The sequence below is a fragment of the Mobula hypostoma genome, unplaced genomic scaffold (assembly GCF_963921235.1).
Source record: "Mobula hypostoma unplaced genomic scaffold, sMobHyp1.1 scaffold_36, whole genome shotgun sequence".
NCBI classification, from domain to species: Eukaryota; Metazoa; Chordata; class Chondrichthyes; order Myliobatiformes; family Myliobatidae; genus Mobula; species Mobula hypostoma.
Genome location: NW_026948187.1, coordinates 1,467,431 through 1,479,898, shown reverse-complemented (window position 1 = coordinate 1,479,898; position 12,468 = coordinate 1,467,431). Strand labels below are relative to the sequence as shown.

The following is a 12,468-nucleotide window of genomic DNA, read 5'->3' as shown; positions in this document are numbered from 1 at the left end:
ATAAGCCAAATGAATGGTTTCCAGTCCGATAAAATGGACTCGACCTCACAATGTAACTCGATGTGGCCCTGCACCATATGTCTATCTGCACTGCACTTTCTCTGCAGCCATAATGCTTTGTTACAGTTATTGTTTTGTCGTATATCAGCTCAATAACTGTTGTAATGTATTGATCTGTGTGGATAGTACGTCAGGCAAGATTTTCACTGTAGCTCAGTACGTGATACAAATAAACAAATTCCCATTTTAATTGTGTGGAAATATTAGACAGACTGAGCTTCTGCTTTGGAACCTCGGAAGGAAACTTAACTGAACTGTTATCATTTCTGAGGAATGCAGATAAATAGAAAAGGCTTCAATCTCGCTTTACGATCTGCGGTAACTGGGATCAGGTGACCGGTGGTGGGTCTCCCATATCAATATCAGAATCAGGTTTAATAGCACCGGCAAATGTCATGACATTCGTTGTCTCTGCGGCAGCAGTAGAACCTAATTCAGAACAATAGATTTTAACAACTATGTATTACAATAATATACATATTAAATAGTTAAATTATATTAGCAGTGCAAAACTAAAAATAAAAAAATGTAATAAACTCTTAGTTGTGTGGAAATTCTGGAGCAAAGCTTAACTAAACTGTACACATTCACGAGAAGCTCAGAAAAATAGAAAAAGCTAAATTCTCACATGAATGGCTCTGTGTTAAATGTTTGACCATTACGATGACTGAAGGCACCTGCAGGTTCATGAGGGACGGTTACTGTCAGATTCTGCAGTTCTTGCGGCTGCTCATCGCACCCAGGACTGAACCCTGGTCACTGAGCATTGGAGGAGTCCGTTCTGCTGATGTTAGCCTTAAACTAGACTGGTGTTTAATATTGTGGATCTGTGAAAGATAAATCAGTTCTGTATCAAATCCCGTGTCTCAGGTACTTACTGTATCTACCACACTCACAATGTACACTAGAGAGGCCAATCGGCCCATCTTGTCCCTGCCCATGTCCCTATCCCATATCAGTATATCAAACTGTATCCCTGCCGTTCCCCTCTCACTCTCCGTGTGATTACAGGTTGCAACTGGTCACCACTCCGTGGGATAGGAGATTTCCCTTGAATTTCATAGAATCATAGAAATCTTCAGCTCATTACAGGCCCTTCGACCCACAATGTTGTTCCGACCATGTAACTTACTCTAGAAACTGCCTAGAATTACCCTACCGCATCGCCCTCTATTTTCCTAATCTCCATGTACCTATCTGAGAGTCTCTTAAAAGACCCTGTTGTATCCACCTCTACCAGCGTCGCAGGCAGTGCATTTCACACACACACCACACTTTGTTTAAAAAACTTAGCTCTGACATCTCCTCTGTACCGACTTCCAAGCACCTTAAACCTATGCCCCCTCGTGTTAGCCGTTTCAGCCCTGGGAAAAAGCCTCTGACTATCCACACGACCAATGCCTCTCATCATCCTATACACCTGCATGAATTTCCTGCATGCTTCTCTCCAGACTGAATAACACAATGAGCTCACTGTGGTTTCAATGTTCTTCAGAGCTCTGGTCTAAGGTGGTTAAGCTCCTTCTTATAACCATATAACAATTATAGCATGGAAACAGGCCATCTCAGCCCTTCTAGTCCGTGCCGAACTCTTACCCTATCCTAGTCCCACCGACCTGCACTCAGCCCATAACCCTCCATTCCTTTCCTGTCCATATAGCTGTCCAATTTAACTTTAAACGACAACATAGAACCTGCCTCAACCACTTCTGCTGGAAGCTCGTTCCACACAGCCACCACTCTCAGAGTAAAGAAGTTCCCCTTCATGTTACCCCTAAACTTTTGTCCGCCAATTCTCAACCCATGCCTTCTTGTTTGAATCTTCCCCACTCTCAATGGAAAAAGTCTAACCACGTCAACTCTATCAATCCCCCTCATAATTTTAAACACCTCTATTAAATCCCCTCTCAACCTTCTACGCTCCAAAGAATAAAAACCTAACTTGTTCAACCTTTCTCTGTAACTTAGGAGATGAAACCCAGGCAACATTTTAGTAAACCTTCTCTGTACTCTCTTAACTTTATTGACATCTTTCCTATAATTCGGTGACCAGAACTGTACACAATACTCCAGATTTGGCCTTACCAATGCCTCATACAAATTCAACATTACATCCCAACTCCTATACTCAATGCTCTGATTAATAAAGTCCAGCAAACCAAAAGCTTTCTTCACCACCCTATCCCTTTCTTCCCTGATCTTTTTCAACGTTTTGTGTCATTTTCACTCATTTCAAAGGACTGTGCCTCAGACAGCTGGGTTGTTGCAATGCGCTTCTAAAGTCTGACAGCAGACTAGCAAATGAGCCTTCGATGGTGTAGAGTCAGAAACCAAAGAGTTACCAGCCTGAATCAGGGCTTTGGGGCTCCAGAAAGAGATGGGACCTAAAATTTACGAAGAGGAGGAAGAGGAATCAGACCAGCAGGGGGTGGCTACAAATGAAAGATCAGAAACATTTTGAAACTGTTTAATTGAAAAAAAAGGTGGTTAATTTCTACAAAATACTGGAGGAAATCAACAGATCAGGCCGCAAATGTGGAGAGGAATAAATAGACAACGATTAGGCCAAGCCCCTTCAGCATGCCTAGACTGTGTACCCCTCTGCTTAGCTGCTGCCTGAACTGCAGAGTTCCTCCAGCATTTTGTGTGTATGTGTCTGCATTTCCAGCAACAGCAGAATCTCTTGTGTTTTATATCTGCATTTGGAAGAAGGTTCTACTTTGGCATCAGACACGCGGAATGTTTGCTGATATGAAGTGTATTGTTTATGGGAGCTGCCTTCTGCGTTAAAAGAGCTACTGAGTTTTCTACAGAAGAAAAACTTAAGTATGGACAATCGGTGTTTACAGAAACTTTTAATGGCACCGTGATTACCCAGAAAGCTCGCTGAAGCGCAGATCGAATGCGCAGGCGTCAGGGCTGTGGATGTTCCCGAATATCGCGCATGCGCGCAGTAAACAAAAGGAGTCGGGGTGATCGGCACAGGTAAGAGTGTATCTCCGGGGAGAAAATTCAAAACCGACTGAGGGGCAATTGCTGTGAACCCAGCCACCGTGACCCAATCCCGGGACAGTCCTGATCTCTTCCCTTTCTCTCAGCCCCACCATCCGTACACGGGCCCCGGGGAGCTTCCGGCTGATGAGGGAATGGGAACCGATGGATCTCTCAGACAGAGCTGAGCTCCAGCTGTCTAAATGCAAGGATTGGGAACTCGGAGAAAGGGAACAAAATCTTTCACATCAGCTGTTGAGAAAATCACCTTTGTTCTACCTCCGATCACAAACAAGAGAAGGTCTGCAGATGTTGAAAATCCAAGCAACACACACAAATTGCTGGAGGAACTCAGCATTAGTACGCTTTTCCATAGATGCTGCCTGGCCTGCTGAGCTCCTGAAGCATTTTGTGTGTGTTGCTTGTTCCACCTCCTCTTGTTCTGGACTTTTCTAGTCGTGAGAACATGTTTTCACCCATTCACTCTGGGTGTACAAGTAGTTTTCACATCACAAATGTGTGAGACTCCAATGAGACAGAGTAGTTCATATTGATTGGCATTGCCATCACTGAGTTCACCACCGTTAGTCTCCTGGGGGAGGGTTCAGGGGAAATATTTATGTACAATATAGAAACTGGTGTTACCTTTGTGTATTGTGGTGATGCAAAAGTTGCTGGAAAATTTGCAAGTGGGAGGAAGTGGAGTGATATTTGGAAATCTGACTTTTCAAAGTGTAATTTAGCAAGCAAACCACATAGGGACATTGTTCAAAAGCTCTGGTGAGAAAATCCTTCATTACCCGTTACAAGCCTGCTACATAGGATGTGTGAGAGTGCAGATGAACTCGATCAAGCCCAGAGGGGATCAAAGTTCTTATTCGACAGTGATTTGCTAGCTGTGAAAATGAATACCTCTCTATTTAAAATTCACTGTGCACATGTTGTCACTGGGTGAAAAATGCACAGTACAAGATTGATGTGCACACTGGTCTTAACAAATTAAGGGGGACATTGGTGGGAAGGTGGGGAGACCTCCAGTGTCGCTGATGCCCTCACCTACAAGATGTGCATCCAGCTGCAGCTTGTAACCCCGCACTTTAAGGAGCTGAAGCTGGAAATGGATGAGTTCCAGATCATCCAGGAGTTGAGGGGGGGGGGGGGGAATAGGTATGACATGAAGAGAGGTGAGTTACACCCAAGGTGCAGGACACAGGAAACTGAGTGAGAGTCATTAAGGGGAATGAGGTTAAATAGCCATCGCAGAGTACTCTTGGTGCTATCCCCCACAACGACAGGTGGACCACTTTAGAAAGTGTTGCAGGGAATTAGTTAGGGCAACAGAACTAGAAGGGGACTAATATCCTAGGGATGAGGCTGGCTATTGCTAGTGGGCGGGGGGGGGGGAAGAGGTTAAACTAAAGTTTCAGTGGGGATGGGAGCAAGAATGACAGAACAGATAGTGGAGAGGGTGAGTTGAATTCAATTGACTTTATTACTTGTATCCTTCATATACACGAGGAGCAAAAATCTTTATGTTACGTATCCATCTAAATGTGCAATGTGCAATTTATAGTAATTTATGATAAATCGTATATACAACAGGACAGTCAATATAACACAGAAATACAATCGTTTCAGCATTGAATTAGTCAGCCTGATGTACTGGTGGAGGACGCTATCCCAGAGAGGTTGTTTTATTGACACCACACAGATGTTGTTCAGACCTCAGACAAAGTCAGCAATCAAATGGTGTGACGACTGTCCTGAACTGTGTATATCACAATGCAGGAAGCATCATAGGAAAGCCAAATAAGCTCAGGACAGGGAATTATGAAATTGTATCCATTACTGGGACTTGGTTGTACCCAACAGTCTGAGGGATTAAGAGGAACAAATTTGTAGAGGGATTGCAGACTAGGCCAAGAAACAAGGGTTGATTTAGGAAGTGATTTCAACTTTCCATATATTGACTGGGACCCCCAGACTGTAAAAGGACTAGATGGGGTAGAGTTTGTCAAATATGCCCTTAATCAGTACATAGAATTCCTGACGTAGAAGTGTGCAATAACCTATCAGGAAATGATCCAGGGCTAGTGACAGAAATTGGTGTATGGGAACACTTTGTGTCTAATGATCATAATGTCATGAGGTTCCAAGTAAATATGGAAAAAGAAAGGTCTGGACAACGGGTTGAGATTCTAAGTTGGAGAAAGGTCAATTTTGGTGGTATCAGAAAGGATCTGACAAGTGTGGTTTGGGACAGGCTGTTTTCTGCCAAAGGAGTACTTGGTAAGTGGGTGGCCTTCAGAAATGAAATTTTGAGGGTGTCCAGTTTGTATGAGCCTGCCAAAATAAAAGGTAAAAGGTAACTGGTGCAGGGAACCTGGGTTTTCAGGAGATATTGAGGCCCCAGATATTTTGTTCCTCTAATGGGTGCTACCAAGACTCATTAATGACTACAATATCATGAGTCCATGCACTGAGCTCATCTGACTTTTTTTTAGTTGTCTTCTGTTGGTTTCTAAAAGCGTCCCAATAGGTTTTGGTCATTATTTACCCTCTCTTTGGCTTTCATATTGGCTTTGAATTCTCATTTCAGCCACGGTTGTGTCCTGCCTTTCCACTGCTTCCACTTCTTTGTATCGATGTGTCTATCACTCAGCTCCCGAATTGGTCCCACAAACTCCAGCCATTGCTGCTCCATTGTCACTCCCACCTTTTCCCTTCCAAACAAGTCTGGCCAGCTTCTCTGTCATAGAAACATGGAGAAGTTCAGTACAGAAACAGGCTATTTGACCCATCTAGTCAATGCTGAAAAAACATTTAAGCTGTCTAATGCAACTACCTGCACCGGGACCATCGCCCTCCATACCCCTACCATCCAGGTACCTATCCAAACTTCTTTTAAATGGTGACACTGAGCTCATATTCACCACTTGTGCTGGCATCTCATTCCACATTCTCATGACCATTTCAGTAAAGAGCTTTTCCACATGTTCCTGTTAAATTTTCACCTCTCCCACATACCCATGACCTCCGGTTGTCATCCCACCCAACCTCAGTGGAAAAAGCTGCTTGCATTTACCCTATCTATACCCTCAAAATTTTGTATACTAACAAATCTTCAATGTATAATTTCCTTGTTTATGTTTAGAGCCTTTTTTAGATGGATAAGATGATGAGGGGCATTTATCGTGCAGACAGCCAGAGGTTTTTTCCCAGGGCGGAAATGGCTAGCATGAGGGGCATAGTTTTAAGGTGCTTGGAAACAGATACCGAGGGGGATGTCAAGAGAAAGTTTTTTTACACAGAGAGTGGTGGTGCGTGGAATGCACTGCCAGCTATTTGTGTGAGAGTGTTTCAGTTACTGTGGGGCCAGGAACCCATGCAGCTCAGTGGGAACAAGGAATAATACCAATGGAGAGAGTCAAACTCAGCCAGGTCATAGATTGGAGACAGTAGAAATGCCCCATTCTTTTAGAGACAGGAAAAGCATCAGAGAATTTGATGGTCATTCCAGATACCAGCGCTGTGCCCAGTTAGAAGGTGATTTCTCTCCCCAGCTTGGGTTGAACCTCTCTGTAACAGTGTGTTGTCAGATCATTCCTGGTCAACTCAAGTGATCTCATCTGAAATACTGTCCTTCACCCATTGATGGATTTTGTAAATCTTTTTACAGGTTAAAAATGACAAGGAATTTGTCTACGGGAATCTCGAACACAACACGCTAGTTTTGCTGTCTCTGTCCAAATAATTAAGAAGTGGAACAAGGGATTCACTCGATCATCCTTCCTGCTCAGACTGTGGGGAGGGATTCACTCGATCATCTGAACGACTGGCATGCCTGTCATTTTACACGGGGGGGGGGGGGACCCATTCATCTGATTAGACAGTGGGAATGGATTCAGTCGGTCATTTCAACTGAAGGTGCATCAGCAAGTTCACACTGGGACAAGGCCATTCACCTGTTCTGTGTGTGAGAAGGGATTCAGTCGGTCTTCCCACCTATGGACACACCAGTCAGTTCACACTGGGCAGAGTCTGGTCATCTGCTGAATTTGTGGGGAAGGATTCATTCAGTCATCTGACCTAATGGCTCACCAGCGAGTTCACACTGGAGAGAGGCCGTTCACCTGCTCAGACTGTGGGAAGGGATTCACTTGGTCATCCCAACTGAAGGTACATCAGCGAATTCACACTGGAGAGAGGCCATTCACCTGCTCAGACTGTGGGAAGGGATTCACTCAGTCATCCACCCTAATGGCTCACCAGCGAGTTCACACTGGAGAGAGGCCATTCACCTGCTCAGTCTGTGGGAAGGGATTCACTGAATCATCCTCCTTAAAGAGACACCAGTCAATTCACACAGGGGAGCGGCCGTTCACCTGCTTAATCTGTGGGAAGGGTTTCACTGAATCATCCTCCCTATTGGGACACCAGTCAGATCACACCGGGGAGTGGCCATTCACCTGCTCAGACTGTGGGAAGGGATTCACCTTCTCATCTCAACTGAAGGTACATCAGCGAGTTCACACTGGAGAGAGGTCATTCACCTGCTTAGTCTGTGGGAAAGGATTCACTTGCTCATCTAAACTGAAAGAACATCAGCGAGTTCACACTGGAGAGAGGCCGTTCACCTGCTCAGACTGTGGGAAGGGATTCACTCAGTCATCCCACCTACAAGCACATCAGTCAGTTCACACTGAAAAGAGGGATTTCACCTGCTCAGAATGTGGGAAAGGGTTCCCTTGCTCATATAAACTGAAGGTACATCAGCGAGTTCACACTGCAGAGAGGGATTTCAACTGCTCAGAATGTGGGAAGGGATTCACTTGCTCATATAAACTGAAGGTACATCAGCGAGTTCACACTGCAGAGAGGCCATTCACTTGCAAAGACTGTGGGAAGGGATTCACTTGGTCATCTAATCTGAAGGACCATCAGCGAGTTCACACTGGAGAGCGGCCGTTCACCTGCTCAGACTGTGGGAAGGGATTCACTTGCTCATCTAAACTGAAGGAACATCAGCGAGTTCACACTGGAGAGAGGCCATTCACCTGCTCAGACTGCGGGAAGGGATTCACTCAGTCATCCACCCTAAAGGCTCACCAGCGACTTCACACTGGGGAGAGGCCATTCACCTGCTCATTCTGTGGGAAGGGATTCACTTGCTCATCTAAACTGAAGGTACATCAGCGAGTTCACACCGGAGAGAGGCTGTTCACCTGCTCAGACTGTGGGAAGGGATTCACCTTGTCATCTCAGCGACTCAGACACCAGTCACTTCACACCGGGGAGTGGGCATTCACCTGCTTAGTTTGTGGGAATGGATTCACTCGGTCATACTACCTACTGGTACCCCAGTGAGTTCACACTGAGGAGAGGCCGTTCACCTGTTCAGACTGTTGGAAGGGATTCACTCGGTTATCTCAACTACTGAGACACCAGCGAGTTCATACTGGTCCGATCCCCTACTAAGAGTTAAGGAAGAAATTCTCTCAGCCAAATCAAGCATCATTGAGTTCCCACAGGGGAGAAACTATTCACCTGTTGTGAATGTGGGAAGTGATTCACTCAGTTATCTAACCTTGTGACACCTTACGGGGTTCACACTGGGGAGAGAGTTTCAGTAAGCTGCATTCTGGATACTTATGCATCACCATTGCTGAACGCTATTTCGAGAGTGTCTGACGGTGCTGAGCTGTGTAATTATTGCTGTTCCGCACCCTGGTCACTGGACATGGGAGAAGTTTCTTCTGCTGCACATTCACCTTTAATGGGACTGGAGTTTAGTATTCTGGATCTGAGATAAATAAATCAGTTCTATTTTAAACTCTGTCTCTGGTACTTAGTGAATTTACAACACAACTAGTGTACAGTAGAGAATCAACTTTGCCAGTGATTCAGTTCCACGACGGTCCTTTTAAATCCTCCCCTGTTGTTCATCTCTCGCTCTCCCTGTGGTGATGGGTTCCAAACAGTCACCACTCTGTGGGTGAAGAGGTTTCCCTTGAATATTCTGCAGACTGAAGAAGTCGAGCTGACTGCAGTTCTGTCTGAGATGTTCATCGCCCCTCAAATCTCTGGGCTGAGGAAGAATGACATTGGTCGTTAACCTCCTTATTTAGGGCTCATTTCCACATTATGGGTCATTTTCCCTGCTTGTAAAGGGTTGTTAGAAAAAAAAAAACACTGTCCTCTAAATACTGAAAGCAGAATGGGAAACCATCAGTTGGATGTTCAACGAAACAGGGTCAGAAACCAGAGGCTGGTCTGCACAGGGCAGAGTTTGGGGCTCTGGACGATGGTCGGGGTAAGAACGTATGATGAGGAGAAGGGAATCAGCAGCGGGGCATGGCAACAAATGACAGAGTAACAACGTTTGGAAACTGATTGGCAGAGAAAATAATTCGGTTGTCTGACTATTGACACAAGTAATGCCTGTTGTGAGGTGCTCCACTGGTCGAGGACATATGTGTGTTGAGAATGGTTTTATTTATTGAGGGAGTTGTTCCTGCTTGTTTATCCTGTCATACTATATCTGGATGGTTATTATGGATTATCCTATCAGTAATGATGTATTGATTATCATATAAATTGTGAGATTCTGTCCCTAACTGGATCAGGCTTGAATTTATGGTGCCTTAATGAAGTTATGGTGGTCATTCATGAGTAGGTATTTTAAAGCAAGATTTTGGTGAATGATATTTGCCACTTGATTGTACCTGCATAAGTAATCAGATTGAGTTAACCTGCTGCAGGATCCTGGAATGTGTTGGATTGTGTCTGGTTTCTCTTGGCAATTTCTGCATTTCCTTGTTTGTTTGTTTTGTATGTTTTTTTTTTCTTTTTGTTAACCACCTTGTCCAGTATTTCTGCAAGGAACCCCTCTGTTTCTGGGAAGAGGTCTCCAACTCTCAGTCAGGTGCTCGATGCTTCCTTGTCACCATCTCGTCTGCTCAGATCGTTGGGATGTCTCCCATGGAGGGTCATACTCATTCCACTGGTTAATGTTTTCTTCCATAGTGATGATTCATTTTTCTGAGTTAGCCTCTCATTTAAGTTTTTTCGTCTGTATCTCTTATCACAATTGCATATGCACATGGGGCACTGAATCCTATTATTTTTTGATGAAAATATATACTTAGAACTTTTCTCTGACTGTTGTGTGATTTTTTTTCATGTGTGTTATTCTTCCTCCTTCTATCCAGGGTAGTGTTAATCTAAGTGGATTTCAGTGTAAATAGTCTTTTCTAAATTTGTCATTTCAGTTCTTATTTATCTTTGTAAATTTTACTGATTGAAATGGGACCAAGATATTTTCATTAAAAAGTTAATGTCGGTATTGATGAGAGTGTTTATTGCCTTTGTTGTATTTGTTCACTATTGAGCTCTGTTTGGCAGGTTTATTTAAGCCTTGAACTGAATTTTGTCAAAGGTTTTTCCAATTTTGCACCACTTTCTATTGTTTTTGCTTGTTGATTTTTCAGATATGTCGGTATCAAGAGTCCCAAAGAAGGGTCTTGGCCCAAAATATTGATTCCCATCCATAGATGCTGCCTGACATGCTGAGCTCCTCCAGCACTTTGTGTGTAGTTCTCTAGATTTCTAGCATCTGCAGGTCCTTTTGTTTCCCAGATACTTATGTGTTTCTTGAAAGAACAAGCCACGAACAAGCTGGTAGTGGGGTTGTGTGGATCTGTTGGTAAAATATTAAATAAAATCATTAGAAAGACATGGCATAGGGTTGGAAGGTGTAGAATCTGTGGGTAGAACAGCAAATGTAAAAAAAAATCCCTGATGGGAATTGTATAGAGGCTCCCAAACAGTGGTAAGTATGTGGTCCACAAATTACGATGGGAGATAGAAAATGCGTGCCAAAAGGACAATGTTACAATAGTCATGGGGGATTGTCATGCAAGTGATTAGGAAAATTAGGATGGTGTTGGTCTCAAGAGGAGGAATTCCTGGAATGCCTTCAAGATGCTTTTTTTTAGAACAGCTCTTGGTTGAGTCCACTTGGGGATCAGCTATTCTGGATTGGGTGTTGTAATGAACCGGACTGAATTAGGTCACTTTAAGTTCAAAGAACCCTTAGGGGCAAGTGATCTTAATCTGATCAAATTCACCCTGACATTAGAGAAGGAGTAGCTAAAGTCAGATATGGAATAAAGAGAATTTAAGAGCAAGAGAGAAGAAATAGTCAAATTTGATTTGAAAAGAACATGGGCAGGAATGAAAACAGAGCAGTGATAGCAATTCTGGAAGCAATTCGGAAGGCAGAGGATAGACACATCACAAAGAAGAAGTAGTATTCTGAAGGTAAGGTGACAAAACTGGCTGATAAGAGAAATCAACGACAACTTAAAAACCAAAGAGAGGGCATAGAGCAAAAATTACTAGGAAGTTAGAGGATTGGGAAGCTTTTAAAAACCAACAGAATGCAACTAAAATAATTAAGAGGGAAAAGATGGAATACGTAGGTGAGCTAGCCAGTAGTGTTAAAGAGGATACCAAATTTTTCTTCAGGTACATAGAGTGTAAAAGGGAGGTGGAAGTGGATATCAAACCACTAGAAAATGATGCTGGAGAGGCAGCAATGAGGTGGGGTGCAAGGTGATGGTAGATGAACTGAATATACATTGTACATCTCTCTTATCTGTCGAAGACCCTGGCAGGAATATGGAAGTCCCAGATGTCAGTGGTCAGAATGTGTAAAGTTACGTTACCTGGGAGAAGGTTCTTGGGAAACAGAGATGGTCTGAAGGTCAATAGGTCACTGTACACCCCAGAGGTCTGAAAGAGGTGGCTGAAGAGATGTGGAGGCATTAGCAATGATCTTTCGAGAATTGTTAAGGAAATTATATGCTCAGAAGTGTTTTCATTCACTACTCCCCATCTCCCAGTTTCACCTATCACCTACCACTTCTTCCACCCCTCTCACCCCCACACTTCTTCATCTGACGTCTCATCTTTTTTCCCCAGTCACAATGAAGGGTCTTGGCCCGAAACATCAACTGTTTACTATTTCCCATATGTGCTGCCTGAGCTCCTAGGTTCCTCCAGCTTTTTGTGTATGTGTTGCTTGGATTTCCAGCATCCACAGATTTTCTCCTGTTTTTGATCAAAGCTAGAGTGAGGTCATATAATATAGCAAGAAAGTAGTGGGAAGCTAGAGGATTGGGAAGGTTTTACATAACCAACAGGAGACAACTAAAAAAAAAACACACAGGAGAGATAAGATGAAAAATTAAGGTAAGTGAGCCAATAATATCAAGTACCAAAAGTTATTCAGAGATATAAAGAGTGAAAGAGTGGCAAGAGTTGATATTGTACCACTGGAAGATGATGCTGGAGAGTCAGTAATAGTTAAGAAATAGCAGCCGAATGTAATAAGTATTTTGTGTCAATCTTCAC

At 43.6% G+C, this 12,468-nt stretch overlaps 2 protein-coding genes across 2 annotated transcripts in view; one reads left to right on the top strand and one right to left on the bottom strand.

Annotated features, from left to right (window-relative positions):
* Positions 1-12,468, bottom strand: part of LOC134341616 (zinc finger protein 239-like) — a 618,489-nt gene that overhangs the window by 536,369 nt on the left and 69,652 nt on the right. The gene's annotated exons all lie outside the window — the stretch shown is intronic.
* Positions 2,975-10,746, top strand: LOC134341605 (zinc finger protein 229-like). The gene is made up of 2 exons (XM_063039479.1): positions 2,975-3,045; positions 6,731-10,746. The coding sequence occupies exon 2, from the start codon at positions 7,144-7,146 to the stop codon at positions 8,416-8,418; it is 1,275 nt and encodes a 424-aa protein (XP_062895549.1). The 5' UTR covers positions 2,975-3,045; positions 6,731-7,143; the 3' UTR covers positions 8,419-10,746.

Bases quoted from the DNA above. Each gene is read 5' to 3' on its own strand.
- LOC134341605 (XM_063039479.1), top strand. From the start codon at position 7,144: ATGGCTCACCAGCGAGTTCACACTGGAGAGAGGCCGTTCACCTGCTCA.